We start from the raw sequence: 23,390 nt of genomic DNA, 5'->3' as shown, positions 1-23,390 counted from the left end.
CACCTCATTACAGCATTTCAGGGAGTTATTGGATCAGATGATTCTGTGTAAAACCTCAGCGGCACTTAAAGCGGTACCTTCACTTTGCTTTCTGTAGGGATGAAATAAAAAAGAAATGGTAAAAAAAGAGCCCTCAAATCTTAACTTCAGCATTTTGGATACATTCTTATTTTCTCGTTAACAGAGGGACGTAACAAGGGTTTGGAAAAAATAATAATGTCACGTTACTAAGGTGCTCATGTGCACACTTGTAAAGAGAGACGAGATCCTGGAGTTGCATTTCAATCAAATCCAAACATTTTGCACTTTAAAGGACTTTAATTTGTCCCTCTGTGGGGAAGGAGTAACTGTGTATGTAGGAATATGGAAGATGAATGTTGCATGTATAAAACAATGAAATAGAACAAAAAGCAGCAATTATTCCTTTAGTGGAAATTAAAATACCACGAGGGAAAAAGTCATTTACTCTGTGGCTCTGGACCTGCTGCGTCTCTGATTCACTCCTCCAGCCAATTATTGTTCCTTGTGAGTCATGCATCCACTTAACCTGCTAAACACAACCCAATCAGAGGCACTGCAGGGCGGTCCGTTAGCCTTTTCAAAGTAAAAGCCATCTGATGTGTTACACATTCATGCTAATTTTGACAACCTTATTTTGGAAAATGCAAAATGATTGTAAAATGATACCACTGCCTTTCTACACTAAATATGACTCTATAGCCAGGTAATATGTTTAATTGCTTATCGTGGTGGAAACATCCACCCTAACTATGTCTGAAGGGAAAGAGAGTATAAAACTTTTAAAAAAATGTTGAATTCATGTATTTCCTTTCCAGCTAACAAGAAAAACTCCTTCTCCAATTTGGGAAATAGCTTATTGATTACCTGAGTAGATTATCACTAGTTTCAGATTTACTCTGGCCATATTATTTTAGCTGTGCTACTTATATTTTATAGCCTTAGAACTGAGTATTGGCAGATAATGGAGGAGAAACCCCGTCTTCATCTGGACAGAATCCACTGCCTTTTTTAATCTGCACCAAATCAGTCAGACTGATCCCCCCCAGTCCTTTCACTGTTTGCTGTACTGTTGCCTTGTGCATGTAACGCATTACTCCTGAAATTCCATGGATGGTTTATTTCGTATGGTAGTGTAACACGTACAGCATGTGTTGTCGTGTATGTGTGTGGTTAATGGTGGACATTCCTTTATGCTGTGCTGCTGTGTGCAGAGCTGGATGCAGAGGAATGGTGTAAGCTGCTGTGCATGGAGTGCCTGGGCAGCCGTCTCAATGACATCAGCCTGGGAGAGCCAGACCTGTTAGCAGCGGGGGTGCAGCGGGAGCAGAACGGTGAGTGCCCAATTAGTCCCTGCTAACACGGGGCTAACACAGACAGCCATTCAGGGTCAATCTCTCTCACTCAGCCTGCCACCGAGCAGTTAGCTGATGCAGTCCAGGCCTTTATGTGTTAAAGCAACTAAGACCTCAGAGGGTTCGGTGAATGGAGAACAGCCGCTGTCCAATTAGGCCGGACTAATAATGGCCTTTTTCTTTTTTCTTTTTTTTTGCCAATACCTGATTCGATGTCCCATGTTACAGCCCATACATACATTAGCACACACAAGGGCTCAACTTAAGACTTCAGAAGAGTGTGTGTGTGTGTGTGTGTGTGTGTGTGTGTGTGTGTGTGTGTGTGTGTGTGTGTGTGTGTGTGTGTGTGTGTGAGCGAGCACAGGTCAGTCACAGGCTGCGGCCGGGGCTCTGTTCCAGGCCTAATGAGAAGTGCTGTGCATCACTGGCTTCCCTCATAATGAAGCTTGTCACAGAGATGGATGAGATTATGGCTCCTAAAGCCATGTGAAAAAAATGTGCCTCCCCACATATTCCACTTACAGGAAATGAAAATGGAAAAGAGAGGAGACAACAGGGCTCTGCTATCACAGTGGAACTCATTCCCTGTGTAATTTGTAAAGTCGCGGAGGAAATCGAAAAGGCAACAGGCAAAAACGAGCAGTTTAAAGTCGAAAAAAGGGGGCGAGGAATTGAAAAGAACCTGCCGTCATTTCAACCCATTACATCCCGTTGCGGCTGCAGAGTGAAATTGTACTCCTCAACATGAACTTGGCTTCATTCGTTTACGGTATCAATACGCAACGTTTTGACTGTGCCGGGTGTGGGGAGCCAGTTGAACTGTAACACTCGCTCTCTCTTCAGCTGTGGCAGAAATCCTGCTGTTTGTTGCTCCTACAAAGCTTTCAGCAAAGTGTTATGGAGATTAACTGAACTCGTACCTCTCCGCTGCCTCTTTGAGTGAATGAAACAAAAGGCTTTAGCCTGCAATTTCAATTAGTAGCCCTCCCCAAACAGCAGGGGCTGATAATTAGATCAGAGTTCATTTTCACTGTCCCTAAAAATACGCCACACCATGACACTGCCATTCTCTATCTACTGCAGACTCATGGCTTATTTTGAATCATTAAGTGTAATTAGTGAGAACTAATTTAGATCATGGAGGACTTTTTCCCCCCCCTCACACTGTCTCTCTGACTCTCTCTGTCTGCCTGCCTCAGAGAAATGGTTTAATATGAATGGGCAGATTTGGCTCACTGATTCCAGTGCAGCTCACTGGATGGCCGGTTAGACCCACTGCGGTTGAAGTCAGTAAAGTACTGCTTAAAATGCCTTCTGCATCGTAGTTTTTCTCTACTTCTGCGATAGAAGCCATGTTCAGTAACCTTGCAATATTTCAATAATAATAATTCATAACCTTTTTTAAAATTTAAACAAAACCGCAGCCCCCGACTAGTCACCTCATGTGGCTTATATTTTATCCACCCTCTAAAGCACCATTTGCTATTGTGAATGACACAACCCACATCTACACTCAGTTAAACGCACTCTTCGCTGTGGGATCCCACCTTCAAGTACGTCTGCTGTGAATTGTTTCAGAACGCTTCAACGTGTACCTAATGCCCACCCCCAACCTGGACATCTACGGGGAGTGCACCATGCAGATCACTCATGAAAACATCTATCTGTGGGACATTCACAACGCTCGCCTCAAACTCGTCATGTGGCCCCTCAGCTCCTTGCGCAGATACGGCAGAGACTCCACCTGGTTCACTTTCGAGTCCGGAAGGTGCGTGTGTGCGTACGTGCATGCAAATATTTCATGCCTGCTGTTGTCTTACGTGTGATTGAAATGTTAGCAGTGGGAGTGAAAAACTTAGTTTTGGAAAGGTTATAAAAACTTCAACAAAGCAACTTCGGATATCCGAAACATCCCAGGATATCAGCATTTGCCGCAGAGCCCTTCAGGCGACGATGTGACAGGTGCCTCTGTGAACGTGTGTCTGTGTTTGTGTACTGTATCTACTCACGCATGTGTTTATGTGTTTGACTCCAGCGGGCTATTATAGTGTCTCTCTCTCTGTAACTGAACAGTCAGCCATGCATATTTGTAGATCAGCAATCTGAGAGTGAGCGCGATCAAAGTGGGTCTCTGTGTGTGTGTTCCTGGCGCAGGATGTGTGACACAGGAGAGGGTTTGTTCACGTTCCAGACGCGGGAGGGGGAGATGATCTACCAGCGGGTCCACTCGGCCACGCTGGCCATTGCCCAGCAGCATGAGAGGATGATGGAGGAGATGGAGAAGAGCTCCCAGGTACATTTGTGCTTTTTTTCTCTCTCTCTCTCTTCCGTTGTTTATCTTATATCCACCAGCCACACTTGATAAGCCCGACAACTGCCTTCTTGTACCGCCAGCATAACAAGCGGCTAATAATCAATACTGGTATCAACATGAAGTTGTTGTCGAAATAATTATGTATCGCTAACATAGTGAGCTTCACTTTCTGTAGTTAAAGCATCCTGCTGACATTGATGCCAGAAGAAACACAAAGACTCCATCTGTGCACACACTTAGACATATATTACTGTAATTTAATAAAACACCTTTTTTCCTCTGGTATTTCTGCAGCTCTTTCCCTGCCTGTTTGAGGCTGATCTGAGGAGCATTTCATTGAGGCTTTTTGCAGAAAGCAGGCAATAGGTCATGATTTTCACACACACAACACACATTTCTCTCTAGGTACTGTATTGCCGCTTTGGACCAGGAGCCCTCTGACACCCTGCCGTCTTGGCCTCGGTTTCCTCCTTCCACCACAACATCATCCCGTGCGTTTCTTCCTTCCTCCCATCCTTCCCGCTATCGTCTGTATTCTTTATGTATGTAGGCCTGCCTAGTGTTTGATGAGCCTTGACCATATGGTCATGCTCCTCGACCCCACCATTTGGGAACTTTTCCAAATGCAGCTACCCTTAGCTCTATAAAATGTACGCTCAGCAACAGAAAACTGACCGCTCATGTAGCAGAATGGGGGAAATGGCATATTTACTGCTGGGTAAATCCATATTTTTTTCAACACTTAATGTATTTCAAGCTGCTTTTTCTAGACGGGAGTCTTTGGTTTCACATTGAACGCAAAAATATAAAACGCATCATTCCCTGGCAAAACAACACGGGGACCCCGAACGAGTGTTCATCTCACCCATCACGCAGCCATTCATAGCGGAAACATGCCATTCAGTCTCTAATATGCTGTATTACCCATGCTGTTTGTTTACTGACTATGCAGAGCAATTTCACCTGTTGTGAGCGACTGACTGAGAGTGACAGAAAAGTGAGAGACACCGTATGCGTTCTCTGTCTGTTCCAGAGCCACTCCAGAGAGACGCTAACTAAGTCCATCTCCCTGCCACGCAGCGCCTACTGGCAGCACATCACGCGTCAGACCAGCGTGGGGGATCTGTACAGCTACCAAGGTACAAACAAGAAGTCACTAATTGTCATATGCACGGGTTGGGGTTTTGGCTTGCCGGCAAGACTGAAAAACTGCTAATGAGGATTACACGACAGTTATGGCTTTAGCTTTTACCTCTGTGTATTTCAGCACTATATACTTTTTGTGTCTCGTGCATTGGCTGGTAGTTGCATTTATCTCATGTCTGGCATGCAAACTCAGCCTTATCTGATGCACATCTGATAAGCTTGAGTTCAAGAAAATGAATGCAGATGAGTTCCACTCATTATAGTCACAAACTCAACACAAGCGGGTGAGCTCTCTCCGCTTTGCTATTAAGATCTTTGATTAAATGTTAGGCTCCTATTGAGTTTAATCATACAGAAAAATTAGCCAACAATAATGGAAAATATCCAGATTTAGGTTCAAATTTGTCTTAAGGTAGTCAGATCATAATCTAAGCTATGAATAAATGTATTTATTTATTTTCAAATCTAGAGGAAATTCACAACCATATTCATCTCAAAGCGTGTCCTTTTGTCTTAAACAACAACTTACAAGTAGAGCTAGGAGTTTCTGTCTCCTGAGTCTGAGCTGGGAGCTGAGACTCTTCCTGTTTTCTTAATGACACAAATTATTTTTTATCACATAATCACGAATTGCCTGCGCGCTATTGTTCTTGTCCGTATCTAATACATAAATGAGACTAGGTTGTAAAAAGAATGTGCACCCTTAGGATAATGGCATCAGCTAAAGCTAATTGGATTCAGGAGTGAAATCAATGAAACATGATATATGGTGTGAATCAGGGATATTAGAGACTTTTGATCTTAAATAGCTAATTTTTTTATGAAGCTGTGGAATGTTACAAAGTTATCTTCTTTCTTCCACTCAAACAAAGTCAGTACAAATGGATAAAATTTAGTTCTTTAGCTTCTCTCTAGAAGTGGATGCCTAAATAGATAACTTCAAAAGTTCAGAGACTTAAAAAAAGAAGCCCAAAAAAGGCTTTGGGTTAACATCTCTGTTCCACTTTGTGAATCTGCCATATGCAAATCAAGCGGAAAGACTGCACGGAGCCCGGTGTCCTTGGCAGAACACAACAGAGCAAGTTGCTTAAAAAAGAACATCACTGCACACCTTAAGTTGCCACAAAGCTCCTTCATGCTGTACTGCACCTGAAAAATCTTTTGTGTGCTAATTAAACTAAGGTTAAATTGTTTGGGAAGAACACGTTGCACTATGTATAGCATGAAAAGGCCCTGCATGCCAACATGAAAACATCAAAAGGTGAACTGAAGCGAAAGGGGGGCATCGCGATTCGGATCTTCTTTGTCGCCTCGGGGATTGGACGGCTCGCCGTCATTGTGCGAAAAATGAATTCTCGAGTTTGTGAAGGTATCCTCCAGGATAATGTCAGGCTGGCTGACCAGCTGAGGCTCGGGAGAAGAAGAAGCTGGGCGATGCAGTACAAACATTAAAGCAAAGCTACTACAGGCTAAAATGTAACCCAGTGCACATACGCCCAGGAGAGCGGCTCACACCTGAATATTGAGAACTTTCTATTGATTCTACATATGGATCTGATTAGAATAGAATAGAATAGAATAGAATGCCTTTATTGTCACTATACAGTTGTACAATGAGATACAGAGCATCTCCTACTCAGTGTAAACATGCTGGGGGGGGGGTACAGTTCTGCAGCGCTATGTACATATGGACAGTATTAACATAGGGGAAAAAAAAAATAATAAAAAAAATTATATATATATATATATATATATATATATATATATATAAAATGTACAATATACAAGCCGTAAGTAATATGTAATAAATAGTGTTATGTATATACAGTTGAGTTATTGCACATAGAATTGGTATAAATAGTGTTATGTATATTATTCACCCATTCTCAGTTGATTCCTGTTCAATATTCTGTGCTTGGAAAGGAAAAGAAAAAAAAAAAAAAGGCCTACGCAGGTTTTCAGTGTCAACCCAACTATTGTGTTATCTCAGTCTAGAAACACAGCAGGAAAAAAAAGGCTTTGTGACTCACTCCATTGCCATGAGTGTGACGTGACTGTTTTGGGATGCGCAGCTGTCAGAAAAACACGCCGGCATTGATTAAAAAGGAATCGGCGAGCTTGGAGGTTTCCGGTGGATTTGACTATTTGGAACCTGTTCTTGATTTCCATCCCTGTTCACACCTTCTAAGAATTTGACTGATGTTCTGAGCTCTCTGAGGATGTCTTTTTCTTTGATAACCAAAAGCAGAGACGCACAAGCCAATCTAAATTACATTATAAAAGACAAGAATGATTTGTGAAAGAAAGCACATTCGTGTTTGCGCACGTGTGCAAGTAAGCGAGAGCGTCTCGAACCGAAGATTAATAATGCAGCAGGTGGTCCGTATGCGTCCAAGCTCAGCCCTGTTTGTCCTCTGTGTGCACTTAATGTACACGTATACTTCAGAAGGAGTAAGAGAGTGTGTGTATGTGTGTGTGTGTTTAATGTCTAGATGTAGACCAGAGGCAGAAAGGTGATTAGTGAGCTGATGCGATTATGCTCTGTCCGTGGTATTAGTTGATTAGTAGACTTATCTGAGGATTATGGGCCTTTTGGCTTTCACTGATAGAGCTAAACAGAAAGCCAGGCTAAGATGAAAGTCGCTCTGACGTCATCATTTTCTTTTGAAAAGCTAAGGCTGGGGTGTTTTTTTTCTCTTTTTTTCATTATCATTTAATTGTGGCCGATAAGCTTAAAAGCAAAACGCAAGTCTTCCATTCCAAACATCAACATGTTTTTACTCATATACACTAAACGGAGAAGCTTCCACCTTGGGGTCATTATTTATAAGCTCAGTCACTGTAAAGTCTCCTTTTAAACTCTTCCTCTCCAAACTCTGGTGAGCAGAGGAGCTTCTCTCTCATCCATCACCTTGGCATATCCACTGGTCCTCCCACACTTTCTCTGCATGTCGGTCCACGTTTGGAACAACCCTCCACCTTCTCCTGCTCGTGCACATTCTGCTTTGCTATTATCTCTCCACCCTTTCCATGAATAAATTGAATGCATCAGTGTGTTTGAGGACGTTTGAGGTCTCGTCAGGCGAAGAGGACAACAAGGTTGTTCTGGGGAGTGACGGGAGTTTAAGTCCTGTTGCGACATGGGATGTTTGGGATGTCGGGCGGGGTGGCGATTTGCTTAACATGGCTGTAAGACATGGATGAGGACGGCCTCACACATTAATTGCATTGATTCCTTATTGGCAGGCCTGCACCTCCCTGGAGGTCAAAGCATCCTTTCATTGACATGTTCCATATTTGTTCAACTGGTTTTAACAATTGATTGCTACAACCAGGTAACAAATTAAAGGAAAAATCAACATACAGTGTATAAGTAATTTGTTAGGTGACCCACTGACTCTCATGAGGGTCTCTGGAAGTCAGCTGGAGGAATGAACATCATTTTTCCTGAATCGCCCGTAAATGTTCAGCTGGATTAAGATCTGATAATTGTGAAGCCATAACATCTTTATACTCATCACACCTGCTGTCCACTCTCTACATAGCAGGGTATAAATGTGTTCAAGCTTAGCAGCTTCATAATGGTTTGATGCACTGACCCTTCTCTCTTGAACATATTTACTCTCAAGACACATTTTGGAGCGACTTTTGACCCCCAAAATCTGAATGAAGCTGCAAACCATAATTCAGGGATAAATAATTAAAAACGTTACCACATCCAGTGGGATATTTATGATTATTTGGAACTTTAATTTGTCATTTGTTATCTATGAAATCATTTTACCAAAAAAATAGTTTTTTACTAATAAAACTGGAAAAACTGTGAAATGCAGGAAAAAATATTTATTAACATGTTGAGCACTTTTTAAAAAAAAAAAAAAAAAATGGTCACTGCACTCTTTGTCCCAGTGAATCAAATTAAAACTAGCCTGTACTTTTGTAACATATAGCAGTCGAATAGAAAAAGTGATGATAAAAAGGCCGGTTTCAGTTTAGTTTAAATTCTAGTTACTGATCAAGCGTGCTGGTAATAGCTTTTTTATGTCTGTGTTAGATCTGTGCCGTAGGCATGCCCTCTTTAAACCCCACGCTTTGACCAAATATAAACCTAGCTAGAAATGTAACCACATGTTGCTATCGACGACAGGTATAAAAGCGGTGATACCAGTGGACACTGGTGTAGACTACATCATAGGCTCTATATATAGATTCACTGCAGAAGTGTAATTCAGGCATAAGCAGCAGCAGTAAAGGAAACAGGTCTGTCCACTGATAAATCATTTGTTTTCCTCCATGACCTTTTGAACTTGGAATCCATAAGTAGATGGACTCAGTACTACACATGTGTGTGTATATGTCCAGCGTTACTGAGGTTCAGCAAATTTGAGACAATGCACTGAGTGATAGACCCAAAAAACAAAATCAGTGTGAAAAATCCACATTTTTTTTCCCATTGAAAGAACCGCTTTAAGTGATGATGAATTAAAGGAAAATGTTTTTAGAAATTCTGCTCTTCGTTACCAAAGTCGTATCAGAGAAATGGAGATGGGCACAAGAACTCCAGATTTGAGACCCCTGGAAGAAACCATGCTGGAAAAATGCCCCACAACAGGATTACAGAGCCACCAAATCCATTCATGGGGGGATCAGAACAAAACTGTCTTTGATTTGTTAACAAAATTCTTACTAAAAGAAGCCACTGCAGCGGACATGGCATCCACTACTTTGAGTAATCTGTTTTCTATCTATTCAACAGCTAAACACATAGCTTAAGTTGGTTGTGTCTTTATAAACAAAGGTTTGAATATGAATATGCAAAATACGGAACACGATTTATGATCCATATATATGGTCTGATTAGCATTGACCAATAACATGTAATCAGGCTCTGATTGCATGCAAGGAACCAACCCTGTTGTTTCCCTGAATGTAGAAGAGCAAAGCAACAGTTCAATTTTCCATAATAACATCTTGAAACCTTTGGGGGGGTTTCTTGCTTTTTTTAAAGAATTATCTGCGTTCATAAACAATGGACAAAATATCTTGGCTGTGATATCTGCTGGCTACACCGGAAGCTCTGAAATGGTGGCACTCATTCCAAGGGACTGAGTCATCAGACAATAGCCAATGGGTTCCCAGATTGCAGCTGACTCATTATGTAGTTATCACTGTTAATTAACAATATTTTTAAAAATCAGACTAAGTTGAAATCGGTGCCTAAAAATATCTTAGAAGCTCAAAACAGTCTGTCTTTCAGTACACAGACAGATTTAAACACACTCAGTAGACATGGCTGCAGGTTGTGAGTTTTTCATTTTTTTTTCTTTTTTTAATAATTATGCTATTAGCTCCCAGAATAATAATTTGGATCCTAATATAGGTAGGAAGTCAGATTCTTGGACCATGATACAGCTGGCTGTGTCTGCTTCCTGGCTGTATCACTCTGTGCATGATGAATATCCAATCAGCACAGTCAATTTGCTGAGTCATGCTCGGGCTGCTTTCAAATACCCTGCAGGTCCGGTGGAATAATTAAGGAACACAGTCTCTTCCCCCCCCCGCTGAGGTTTATTCACCTATTTGTTCATTTCTTTGTGTCAGTAAATGTGTGGACTTGGCAGTAAAAGTAGTGTCACTCTTTTATTCAAATATATTTAACATCTGCTTTTTACTGAGCTGGAATTGTCTCAAAAACACATCCCAAAAGCCTTGTTTGCTGTAACTGACAAAGATAATGCTAAAATGCATCTTGTTTAAAAGAAAAGAGAGCTTTTCATCCGTTTTCAACTAAATCCAGCCCCATCAAAGCATTCAGCTTTTTTAAATATGACCTTAGATTGGTGTTTTCATCTTCACAAGATACGTCATACTGAGACAGGTTATGGTTTATACCGCTGGTTTACTCTCTTTACTCTAATGTTATTCACTCTTTTGGATTTCGGTGAAACTGCCGTGTCCTCCGAGTTTGCTGATGCAGAGGAAGTGCACTTTAAAGTTTTCAAGTTGAAAAAAAGCGAGGTGCCACGCCTGTCGGAAATGGTTCAATTACCAACTCTAATACTGGGAAGGAAAGGGACGGGGATGCTTGTGTTTTTTCGTGTACCCATTTTTGTGTGCGTGCGCATGTTTCGCCTGCACGCCGTCTTTCTCTCTCTCACTCCTGCATTTTATTTTGCTCTGTAGTTTAGTAATGTAGCATTAGCAATTCTAATGAAATAGAGAGCTGTACCCAGTTTGATCGGCCGGGTGCGATGCGAGGGGATTTTTTCCGAGAGGTAGCAAGTATCAAAGGGACAAGACGATAACCCCGCCTTATCTGCGACAGGCAACATGAAGTATTGTAGATGTATAGTAAATGCAAAAACTGAACCCCATGAAAAATTTATTGCAGGTAAAAGTTAGTTTCTTTCTTCTTGGTGGACGTCACCGCACATTATATGAATCAAAGCTTAAGTTAGCGACCTAGTCTCTAGGCTGGATCAGATTGATATTTTATCACTTACAGCATGTCGTTACCCCAGTGGCCCAGTGCCCAGGAGACGCAGCCGTGCATGTTTGTGGTACGTTCAGCCCGGGTTTCTCCGGTTACAGCTGTTTCTAGGATGCCATCTGCGTTGTTGCACTTTGAGGAAAGAAGATGGAGAAAGGTGCATGCGTGTGTCCACACACACACACACACACACACACACACACACACACACACTTGAATAGCTGCCTCTGTATCCGGCTCTGCTATTCTGTCAGTGTGTGAGAGGGCCCTCCCCTGCCTGTACTGTCTGCTCCGGCCCAGCAGCTGCCACCCCAGGCCAGATAGAATGACATGACCTTCCCTGGTAATGAAAAGGCACTGACAAATCACTGTCTGCTTCTCACAGGGATAGACGAAGAGAGGAGATGCTGACACCATCATCGCTCTGTGCTTTTTATTATTATTATTTTATTTATTTATCTTGTAAGAGTGTCTGCTTTACGAAAGCGTGGCTCTCGTCAGGGGTCTGGCACCGCACAACAAACACCACTGTTTACCACTGAGGAGATGATGAGATCCACTTTGCCCTCTCTGTCTGCTCTGGGCTCCCTGCCGCCCCCCACCTTTTTTTTTTCTCACCCAGTCTAAATTGGCCTTGGTTGAGGAGAAGGATTGTCTTGGCAAAGATGTGAAAAGGATATGCCTGGTTGCGCACCAGTCGTTGCAGCAATCTATTAAGTACAACGCTGAGGAAAGACAAAGTGCACCCCCCTCCACCCCCTCATTTTAAAACTTGCAGTGGGTTTTTTTCCCCCTTTTCCTACAGCACGGACACTGTTACATTTAAATCCTTAAGCTAGAGCCTTATGCTATTCTTTTCCTTCATTTCAGGGAGTGGTGGAAAGGAAAGACTAGCAGACAGAGGTGTGTATGTATGACTCACCTGTTATGGCTGATGCTGTGTTGGTCTCATCCTCACACCCACACAGGCCCCTCTGTGCTTCCTCCTGCAAGCTGTTCCCTGAACTCGCACAGGAAAAATGCCTTTTCTGTGTTTTCCCTTCTCAGTATCTTTCTTTAACTTGTGCATCTTTTCTTTTTTACATGCCTCCATTTTTTAAAACAAGACTTCTGTCTCTGTGGTACTGATGTACGCTCACAATTGACATTGATTGCCAGGTTGACTGGGTCATGTTTTATATTCCGCGTTGTGGTGAAGTGGCAGCGTGTCTGATCCCAGTTCCCTTTGGGTGCCATGATATCTGGTGCTGCTGGCTGTGCGCGTGGGTTCTGGTATGTGTGTGTTCTCTGTATAACAAATGGTTTGCACAGCTTAAAGTCATATCTGCTAAGAAGCATTTCAGCACCAATAACAGTTGTAAAAATCACAACTTTATCCATGCCCCTTGGGAATATTAAAAAAAACAATCAAATTTTAATTTGTTAATCAAATTTCAATTAGCCTGCATAGGTGAATCTGAAATGCCTGAAAAATATTGACAGCAGCAACTTCTCCCAGCTGGCTATGTTAGCTGGCCCCGTGTATGCTGTAGGTTAGAGTTGATTACAGCGTTGTGTTAGGTTTTGCACCTCCTGCAATATTGATCATTGGCCACTTCCTCCTTGTTTGGTGCATGATCAGCAGCTTGCCAGCCACTTTATCCCCAACCTACCTCCGTGTGCACGTCTCCAAACCGCATTCTAATATATTATTAATGGTCCCGCGGTTGCACAAGAACAGCACTCCACCCACAAGTATCCATTACTCACTTTCAGTGCATTTTACCAATACAAACTGCACAACAAATTGGGCCAGTTAATTTAAATTAAGGTGGAGAGGGAGATGGCAGGGGACAGAGAGAGACGACAGCAGTCGAGGAGGATGAGAGGGCCGAATGAAGTTGTTTATCTGAGATGAAAGGTTGCTTTTATGTCACATCTGTTACTATTATACAGCTTAGGGTTTATAGATTTTGTATATCTGAAAAGGACCTTCACCTTCATCAAAGGGCTTTAAAAGATTGTTTTAGCAAAATTGAGAAGCGTCGTTCTTTAATCTCCATAAAGATATTTCCATGGACGGTAGCTAAGCAACAGTTGCACCATGACTATATAGTTTAAGAAACAATACTGTGTTGCAGTGGAGTTCCAGATAAATGAAGCAGATCGGCTAATTTTACTCCTCTTAACAAAAAAGAGGAAATAGAGAGGAAAAAAAAGTGCTCACTTGAAGCTTTTCTTTCTCCCTCTCAAAGGAACGGGCCTGATGATGACTTTCATCCCGAGAGCACAGACGTTCCCCAGCTTTCTGTCTGATGAGCCTGAACAGGAGGAGAGCCAGCACCAGCGAGAGGCGCCGTCGCCCTCTAGTGGCTGTGAATCTAGTTGCAGCCTGAGACCCCTTCAATGACAGAGAATTGCTCCATCGACACTGGACTGAACACTTTACCCACTGCTTTAGAGAGGATGTAGAAATATGTATAGCGACATGTGTAATATATCATTTTATGGTGATAACTTACAGACAGTAGTGTCAACTGTAGAGCGATCGGTACGCGAAAAAATGATCTCGAGGAGGATTGTACCTATTTTTTTGTGCGACGTGCGACAGCTGAAGTAGCTTCAAAGATTGTACCAAAAGGAAGAAAAAAAATACTTTAACTGTCGCTTTCAAGTGTTTTATGTTGTCATTATCCTTTTAAAGCCAGCATGATTCTCCCCATCCCTGTTTTAAAGCACTACATCATACCTTACAAAACCTAAAAGCTACTAACACACCGCGGCCCGCTGTAAACCAGTGTCAACTTTTATTACAAAACTCCTGAAATGCCATCAGGCTCGCTCCATTGATGTGCAGCCTCGGCAACCAATTCATGAGAAATTCCACCAGTTTTGACTCAAAATACTCCCACACTCGCTCGATGCTGACGCCAGTGATGGATCAGCTAAAGTCCTGAATGAATACAACTGGCAAAGGGAAATAGTCATTCAGATATGTGCTTGAAGGATGTAGTAATGGACCGTCATGTCAGAAATGATCCAATGTAACCTTCGCACAGCATCTGCTTTAAAACTGCCAACCTTACCTTTTCACCAGAGCAATTTGATTTTAATAGCCACCAAGCACGTCGTCATCCGGTTCCTCTGAGGACTGGTTCATTTGCAAAAAGGTGTAAAGAGAGACCTGAGGGAGTAAGCTACGCAGAGCAGAGGTGATATTGGCATTTTGGGTCCAGGATGTGCTCTGTGGCAATTAAACATCATAACTACTTTTCATTCAACTTAATAACACAGTTTAATTTTGGGGAAAATAGATTAAAATCAGTGCATTTCTTTGAGAACATATACTTTGTTATAAAGTTATTCTATTGCCTGGCACTCCTATTTCACAAGCTCAGAAATCAATCTTCCAACTTCAGTATATTTGTCCACTGATATGGAAAAAAAAAAAAGCATAAAATCACTTTACCTGAAGTGGTTAGTGCTGATAAGCACCTACTCTAGTTTGCCTAAGGGTTACCTGATACTATGTTACAGAATAAATGGTAGCCAAGAAAAGACACAATATGCGGAACGTGATACCAACATTTTTATAGTTAACTAAAACTAGATGTGAAAACCAAAACAAAGTTAGCTAAAATAATGATAAAAACTAGACTTTTGAAAAGAATTAAAAGTAGCTGAAATGATTTTGTGAACTCATAGTTTTACTATTTGTTAGTTCAGTAAAAGCTTTGATGGATATGTTTATTGAGACTTTGAATGGCTACATGATGGTGAACAGCTGCCTTCAAAAAATGGGGTTTTATTGTTATACGTATGTCAATTTTTCTTAAATCTTGCCTTTCACATATTCCCGACACATATTGGTAATTAAAAAGACTAAAAGTCATACCGAAACAAATGTACCCTAAACTACAGTGAAACATTCTCCGACAATAAAAACTGAACTGAAACTGAGCTGAAACAAACAAACCCACTCTTAGCTCTATGAAGGAAACTGATTTTGTGTATCAGCACATTATTTCTTTTTTCATGGGGTTTTTTTTTGGTACAGAAGAAATGAAACAATGTAACAAGTTTGAAACAGTGAGGCTAATGTTTTTTGTTTCCAGGCTTTGTGATTGGCTGATGGCTTTGGAAACAGATCTACTCTTTTAAAGAAGACAAAAACAAAAAAACGCCCACACAGTTTCAAACCCAGCAGCCTAACAACTAACTACCCCTGCTAGTTCCCTGCAGCCCCCTTTTTCCATTCGCTTCCATTCCTCTCTGTAGCATGACGGAAACACTGCTGTGATTATGGTTTCTGCATCGTCCTCCTTGAGTAAGAAGTGCCTTCCGACACACAGACCGTGGATTGTGAGATCTAACCAAAGCAACGTCTTTGGGTTTTGAGTTTACCATCGCTGACCAGACAGTTTACTTGGAATCTTCAAAACCGCTTTGCCACGTTTCCTTTTTTCCCGGCTGTGAAATGCCATGTAACAGCATCAATACCGAGTATAACCTGTTAGCCGTGGGTGGCAATCACTAGACCCAACTTCATCTCTAAATATTTGTGGTGATGTTTTTCATGCATCAAAATTATGACTTTTTTTTTCTTGTTCATTCTCCAATACTGAAATTACAGCATTTTGTGGGTTAATCACAAAAGTTTCCAATGACAATCAGTTTTAGGCAACATAGGAGTCTCTCAGTGTCAAATGTAATCATTTTTAAAGGTGGGTTGTGTTTTTGTTGTTTGGTTTTTTGGCACTGATGCTCTTTTTTGTCTTGGTTTTACATTTGAACAGTTTCTAAAGTACAAGCGCTTATTTTGTGTTTCGCAGTCGTCACTTTATTTTGTGCAAAATATTATATTAAAAAAAGAAAAACCGCAATCATGTAATTAATTTTATTAATTTAAGCCACAGATGATTGTTAGCCTGCATCGCAGAGTCCACTGATACAGTTGCTGGCCACATTTAACTAAGCTGTTGTATAACTGAGTTGAGTCTTAGCTCCAGTATAGTAGTTCCATTGCACTGGCAGCTGTACTGAGAGGACTGGAGAAACTTCTAGTTGATTGTGTTTGTCATTTGCCGTTTTATTTTTGTTCACTGTAGCTATTCACTTGTTTGTAGAAGTGTCATGAAGAGTTGTTATCATTACTATATGATTGTGTTTGTGTCTGCCATGTTTTGTTCTCATAGATTATAATAGCACTTTTAATACATGAGTGTAGGCCTACAGTTTTCACTAAATGTACATATGTAATGTTTTTGATGATTTAAAAAAAAAGGTAATAAATTCAATGTTCTGCCATGTATCAGCTTTTTTTTGCCCTTTATGCCATCAGGATTCTCATTAGGTACATGTAGCATCCTTTTACTTTTTATTCTTTACACTTTAGTTAAGCTTTAGGGGAAAACAATATAGTAATGGGGAAAGTTTTGCAATAACACACAAGAGGAGTACAGTCATGTGAAAAAGAAAGCACACCCTTTTTCAGTTCTAAGGTTTTACGTAGGAGGGATTAAAAAAAATCAGGTGGTACATAACAGGTCTTAAATTCGGGTAAATGCAACCTCAGATGAATCAGAAGGCACTGCATGTTACCCTGGCATATGTGTTGTTATTCATTCGATAATGGCTGAGCCAAATTCAGAAGCAGCGTGCTTACTGCCTCCACAGGAATTATGAGGTTCAGTAACAGTGATCATCGGGAACTGCGAACCTCTATGAAAGCTGATGTTTTACTATTTAGCCAAGGACGAAGTAATTTTCTTAGGGTTATATTTCCAGACAATTTAAAGTCCATGATTCTGCAGCGAGAAAGATGATTCACAACAGGACTGCATGTCCCAGCAAATTCACCCCGAGGTCAGGCTGTGCAGCGCTCACTGACACTGCACCCAAGAGCTACCTCTCAGACTCTACAGACCTCAGTTTATACATTAAATGTTAAAGTTCATTCCAACAAGACGGATGTGTGGCTTGTTTAGAAGGGATGCCAGAAGAAAGCATCTCCTGTTTAAAAGGAGCATGGCAGCACAGCAAGCTTGGATCTAAACAAGCCGAAGGACCGTGGACAGATGAGACCAGCATATCAGCACACCTCATATCAACTGTCAGACGCAGTGGAGGGCTGATGATTTAGGCTTGTTTTGAGTCAACCATGAACTCTTCTGTATACCAAAGAGTGTAGAGTCAAATGTGGGGCCATCTGTCTGACAGTTGGACAAACTAGGTCATGCAACAGGACAATGATCCCAACTACAGCAGCAAATCTACAACAGAATGGCGGAAAAAGTAACAAATCAACATGTTGCAAAGGCCGAGTCAAAGTCCTCAACCTGGTTGAAATGCTGTGTTGGGACCTTAAACTAGCCGTCCATAAACAAATGCCTTCTTTATAATGAAGAGCGAAAATTACCCCACAGTGAGAGATGAACAAAAACAGTGTTTTCATACTTTCTGCAGTTTCGTTCAGTTGAAAAACATGAGCCCCTTACTCTACTTTTTAACATTGTTTCTGTGCATGCCGTGCTAAAAGCCAGAAAGCGCCTCTTCAGATCATTAGTGGCTTTGCGGGTGGTGGTTAACACACTCTTCTTTGACTTACGCTTTCAAGCTGAGGTTTCAGATAGAAGCAAACACCTCATTCTTTGCATCTGTCATTTTGGTTCACAAACAGATGTACGGCACACTTCTTATCTTGGCTGTTTCATATGGTGGTTTGACAGATCGTTTTGTGTTTCTTTTTCAGAGAGCCAACACTAAAAAGTAAGAAAAGGGTTAGACACCGAAGTTACAAATTTTATTTAGAACGTAACCTAAATTTGACAGATTACAATGAAAATGTCACCAACGGGAAAGAAAAATCCACCTGCAGTAAATTATATATAGGCGTTCAAATTGGCAGACATCTCGCAAATTGTCTGATGAAATCGAACAGACTCTGCAGTCATTCGCCGCTTTGCAAAATGCTGGATTTTTATGCGGGCTGCTTTCCTTTTTAGATCATCACGGCTCATCTTTTGCCCACGTGTCACCTGGTACCTCTTTGTGGGTTACAGGAAATGATTTGCTTTCTTAGAAACGACTACAGTCATCGATGATTCTGTCCAATTAGTCTACAAACTCAACTACACCTAACACAGGAAAACAAAGGGAAGCAGAGGCAGTGACACAGTTTTATTCGTACCACATGAAATCGTTTACAGTCACACACATCAGCAGTTTCAGTATGGTTGGTCACGCTCGCGTCATCTTTAGTGCCATCCCAGAATGTACAGCTGCAGATTCTTGAATTGGAAGCGAATTGAAAGCAAAAAACAAACTGATTATATTGTCCCTTTATGCTCCACATTTGTCTTGTTCTTAGCGGAATAGCCCGCATATCCATTACTGCCTCTGCCACTGCCTCCATTTCTATGGAGATAAATGAATTAGATTACACAAACTGCACACGGCTTAACAGTACTACAGCATCGTAAACCCTAAATATTGATTTACGAAAGCAAGCTCGGAAAAACTCTGGAAACAAAACAATAAATACAGCTTGGAAAACTTTTGACAGCTTATCATAAAATCATTTTTACAACAGGAGAACAACGACAGGAACAAACACTCATCAATAAACAGCAGGCACACAAAGTCTGAGCAGCTACAAACTAAGCACAGGATTAGCTAATTAGAGCTTAGCTCCTGCGCGAAGAGTGTGATGTAACTAGAATGCAGCCATCCCAGACACAGAGCCCGTTGGGGTAAGTAACGGTCTCAAGTGATGGTACAGTGCTGAGTGACTGCTTTTCTCTTCCGTTAGATGATTAGACACCATTGTCAATCCCTGAATGGAAACCAGGAGGGATGAAAGTAAAAAGGAGGGCAATTACAAAGGCTTTTGTCAGTCGTTTTACTCGGGGGTTAGAGAAGTGAAAAGAACGATTACACGGCCCTTTGTCTTGTCTTCTGCGTGATTGTTACTGTCAAATACTGTTATGGCCAAAACAAATATTTCCTCAACACTAATTATGCAGTACATACTACATTTAATTAGAGGGAGCAAGGCTGGACCCAAACAGCCCCTGTCAGCGTTCTGACTCGCAGATAAGCACCAACTTGTTAGCTCATTTGAAACCACGGCGTGAATGCTAATCAGTGTCAGTGTGATCCACGCATATAATTACAAGATATCAAATAAATTATTTGTTCATGTGAACACAGGTGGATTTTTTCTTTTTTCTCAGATAAACTTTGATGCGCTTTGTTTGTGAAAGGCTGGAAGGCACACGCACACAAAGCTGTGACAGATCGACATCATCCAGTACCTCGCGTTTGTGCGTGTGTTTATTTATTACACTGTCGTTGGTGCGATGTGGTTTTCATGGATCGGACAGTCTGTACGTTGGCATAAACGGGACAGTTTCTGATCTGTCTGGACTTCTTTATCCTGGGACACATGGGGATGTTCTCATAGAAGTTTGGCTGTGAGGATGTGAGGAAGTGAATGTTAATGCTTTTTAAGCCATTACACCAAAACAGGCAGTAGAGGTGAAGCAGCTTGGCAAAATGTAGTTACTTTTTCCACCAATATGGGCTCACGCTAATAAATAACACATTCATATTATATCAAAAATGTGTAAAAAGATCAGCTAATTATTGAAGAGCTTGTGTATTTATTTACATCAAATAATCAAACTCAGGACATCGATACTGTAACAACATTTTAACAAGCTGCTTGTCTTCAAAAACACTTTCAGTTAACATTGAAGTTAATTAGCATTAGTTAAATGAGTGGGCGGTGCCATTAGCTGAGATTAGCTGTAAAGGGTGATGGTTTTGTAATTAAGTGCAAGTCTGATGAGAAGGTACGGGAGTGCCTTAAAGGTGTCGAGAGTAAAGAGGAGAGTAGATAAAATGAACGTGGCGATGCCTACCTGTCTCTGGGATGGGTGCAGTTTCACTCTGTACTCCTTTCTCTTGTTCCTCTTTCTGCAGGGTTTTCAGACAAAAAGAAGGATTTTCATTACTGTCCAAAAAAACCCAAACTTAACTGAAGATTTCCAAGCTAGTAATGATATTTTCTTATAAACACATTTCTTCAAGGAGCACAGGTTTAAACAATTAAAGGGTGATATTTGATAGGCATGTATGGAGCTTGAGATGGAAGCATGCTCCCTAAACATCAGTGTGTCAGCGTTATCACACTATGAGCTAAACCATCGGTGTTCCCTCCGTACTTATCTGTGTTTATTGACAGAGCACCCCTTACTTTAGTTTGCTGATATCTTACCTGTGCCTCATAACTGCTATGATGATGGCAATAAGTAGACAGAGTCCAGCAGCTCCAACCCCGATGTAAATGTACATCATGTATAACGACAGGCTGAACCAACCTGGTTATGTGTAGGAGCGAGAAAAACAGAACAAAAATCAAACAGGGAACAAAACAGTGTGAAAATTAGTTTTCTGAATAATTCTATGTCACAAATTCAATTTGTTCCATGACACACATATGGTGCAACCAGTGCTTTTTCAGATACGCAGTGAAAAAGCTCGGACTTTTAACCACAAACCTCTGTGGCTTCAGCGCACTGAGCAGCTGTGAATGTACGAGTGACATCACATGCTTTGTTTTCTTTAATTTCATTATCATCACTGGCCTTATTTACTTCCATCCACTTCTTAATGTCAATTCACAACAAATTTAAACAATCACAGACACACACACAGCTGAATGTATGCATGTCTTCAACTTCATGATGCCTGCTTCGTACCTGAAGCCACAGTGGTGAGCTGCACGGTGGTAGTTTGCTGTCCTGCATCGGTGTTAAAAGTACAGCGGTAGAAACCGTTGTCTTCCTGTGTCACGTCAGTCAAGTGCAGACTCATATCCAGGCTGTCCTCGCAGCTGACCCGGCCCCTGTCGCTGTAGTCCTCCGCCACGAGGCCTTCCTCCACCTTCTTGCACACTCCAACAATGGTCCACGACTGGCCGTGCAGCATCCTCTCCAATATGACCTGGTTAACGGTGCCATTATGCTGATAGTTACATCTGATGGTCAGGTTGCTGTTCTGCTCTACTAGCAGCTCTTCGTTTGAAACGGCCTCCTGTGTGGGAGTGGGCTCTGTGGGGTCTTCCTCCGGTGGCTCATCTGTAAGCGAAAGAAAGAAATCTAAAAATATGTGATGGAAACTACAGTATGGCACCTTTCTAGGTTTCATATTTCACCATTTTTAATCACTAAGCAGGGGAGGTGGGAATGATACTAGACAGCTCAGAACATGCGCTCTGACGCTTTCTGCCATATTTACCTAAATCCTCCACCTGAATGTGCCGGGTCCAGGGTCCCCGAGGGAAGGTCTGAACCGAGCACTCGTAAAGCCCGATATCCTGATGGGTAACGTTCTTTATGGAAATACTGCCATCCATGGGACCGTTCTTCAGGAACTCCACTCTCCCATCGAAACGATGTGATAAAACCACTCCAAAATCAGGGTGGAAAACAGCCACTGGATTTTTTTCTGACCTTTTTGTCCAAGACACCATGCTGAGGTTGCCATCCCAGGGGCACAAGCAATGCAGAACCATCCCCTCCTCCAGCCTAACTGTAGCAGGCACTCTCTGCTGGACAGCAACTGGACAAAGGCATTGTTTTTTCTGTTGTTAACATATGAGTCATGACACAACACAGATAACAAAATAGCCATAAAGCTACAAAATTACACATTTTTAAGAAGGAAGGAATAAATCTAACGTTCATACAGTTTATTCTACTATAATAGTTTTCCTTTACTGGCAGAGAACCTCTATTGGGTTTACACATACACAATGAGAGCCCTCTACTTGAAGAGTACCAGAGCAATTCACAACTCTGAGATCATCCCTCGGCCTATGGTAATTAGGCTAATTTAAGCCAGAACACATAAAAACAGCTGACAATAGCTGGTGATCAAGCCTCCAAGTTTTTCCAAGCCTTTTATCTGAGCTGAATGACAATTTGTCTCAAATCCAGTGAAGCCCTTGGGAGAGCCAAGTCTGGAATAATAATGTCTAGAAAGACTTATGATTACAGGCTTATCGACTTTAAATAAGAATGAAAAGTTACATTTTGTTTGTTTTTTAATGATTTAGATATCAGAAAATGATTTTGTTAGATTACTTTAAAACAGCCTTAAAGCCATCAGTTTTAAAATTGTTAGTAAAAGTATTTGTTACAGCACTTTTTCCAATTAAAAAACAAACACTGCAAATTCAAAGAAATATATTTGAATTAAAAAATAAAGCCCATACCTTTAAGAAAAGGGAGAAAGATAAGTACCACGAAGTACCAGCAGTCCTTTTGTACAGCTTCCATCTTGCCCCACAGAGGGAGAATGAAAGCTGCATTGATGAGACGAGTGGAGGCACCCAGGCTACACTTCCTGCTAGCTCTGTCGCTACAGAGAAGCACTTGAGCTACTGGGGCGCACTTCATGATAGCCCACTGTTTACTCCTTCCACACAGAGGAGCACTTTATCACCAGGACTGGGATTGGATGGCAAACTTGTGACATAATACTGCTTGGTGGCTTTTATGATGAAGTTTTTCTAGAGCAATATCTAAGTATAATTTAAAAATCAAAATCCATAATAACATATTACAAATTTGAAACTGAAAGAGGAACACATGCCCTGCCTCAGTTTCCTGTGAACACCAAAGATTTCTTCCCTGTGTTTCTTGAATACTTTGTGACGATTTTCACCAGTAAGCCAAACGTGGCACAGTGTGGAAAAGCACCTTACCACCACTGCCACCACCACAAACGGTGAACTGAAAACACCAGTGGTCTCAAAATGAAAATGTATCAACTGGAATCAGACCAAACACGACAAGCTAAGATTATTTTAATATAATTCACATTTTACAGATGGAAACGTGGTACAAAAATCCATAAAAAACAAACACCGTTCAAGTATTTAGCAGCTGAGAAATGTTTTCAAGGCACTCCAGTAGGTAGGTGTTCATGTGTTCCTGGTTGCTGTCTGCATCTGCATTTTACAAATAAATAAATAATAAGTAAGCACAAAGAGTGGAATGTGGAAAACCTTCAAATGTAC

At 41.3% G+C, this 23,390-nt stretch overlaps 3 protein-coding genes across 6 annotated transcripts in view; 1 reads left to right on the top strand and 2 right to left on the bottom strand.

Annotated features, from left to right (window-relative positions):
• dok6 (docking protein 6) overlaps nt 1-16,613 on the top strand; it is a 54,982-nt gene extending 38,369 nt beyond the window's left edge. Inside the window, exons 5-10 of one of the 2 annotated variants that reach the window (XM_084939183.1) lie at nt 1,233-1,352; nt 2,952-3,141; nt 3,528-3,666; nt 4,721-4,826; nt 12,194-12,226; nt 13,558-16,613. In XM_084939183.1, coding sequence (XP_084795309.1) covers nt 1,233-1,352; nt 2,952-3,141; nt 3,528-3,666; nt 4,721-4,826; nt 12,194-12,226; nt 13,558-13,712 — 743 coding nt within the window. In that variant the 3' untranslated portion in view covers nt 13,713-16,613. The remainder of the gene's footprint in view (nt 1-1,232; nt 1,353-2,951; nt 3,142-3,527; nt 3,667-4,720; nt 4,827-12,193; nt 12,227-13,557) is intronic. The other variant, XM_084939184.1, reaches the window with a different exon arrangement.
• A 1,854-nt stretch (nt 16,614-18,467) lies between these two features.
• cd226 (CD226 molecule) lies at nt 18,468-23,050 on the bottom strand. 3 transcript variants are annotated; one of them, XM_084939186.1, is made up of 6 exons: nt 22,584-23,050; nt 21,605-21,928; nt 21,067-21,444; nt 20,583-20,685; nt 20,227-20,281; nt 18,468-19,136 (listed from the first exon to the last, which is right to left on the bottom strand). In XM_084939186.1, exons 1-6 carry the CDS (start codon nt 22,765-22,767, stop codon nt 19,017-19,019), a joined length of 1,164 nt encoding a protein of 387 aa, XP_084795312.1. In that variant the 5' UTR covers nt 22,768-23,050; the 3' UTR covers nt 18,468-19,016. The 3 variants fall into 3 exon arrangements, with proteins under 3 accessions (XP_084795312.1, XP_084795313.1, XP_084795311.1); XM_084939187.1 differs by having other exon boundaries at nt 18,468-18,718; XM_084939185.1 differs by having other exon boundaries at nt 19,018-19,774.
• Nucleotides 23,051-23,161: 111 nt separating this feature from the next.
• rttn (rotatin) overlaps nt 23,162-23,390 on the bottom strand; it is a 33,848-nt gene continuing 33,619 nt past the window's right edge. The window contains exon 49 of the mRNA XM_084939188.1: nt 23,162-23,321. Coding sequence (XP_084795314.1) covers nt 23,242-23,321 — 80 coding nt within the window. The 3' untranslated portion in view covers nt 23,162-23,241. The remainder of the gene's footprint in view (nt 23,322-23,390) is intronic.

The sequence above is a fragment of the Perissodus microlepis genome, chromosome 9, assembly GCF_051167445.1.
Source record: "Perissodus microlepis isolate ML-2025 ecotype Zambia chromosome 9, ASM5116744v1, whole genome shotgun sequence".
In the NCBI taxonomy this organism is placed as follows: Eukaryota; Metazoa; Chordata; class Actinopteri; order Cichliformes; family Cichlidae; genus Perissodus; species Perissodus microlepis.
Note: the sequence above shows the minus strand (reverse complement) of the source record. Positions and strands in the feature narration are given on the sequence as shown.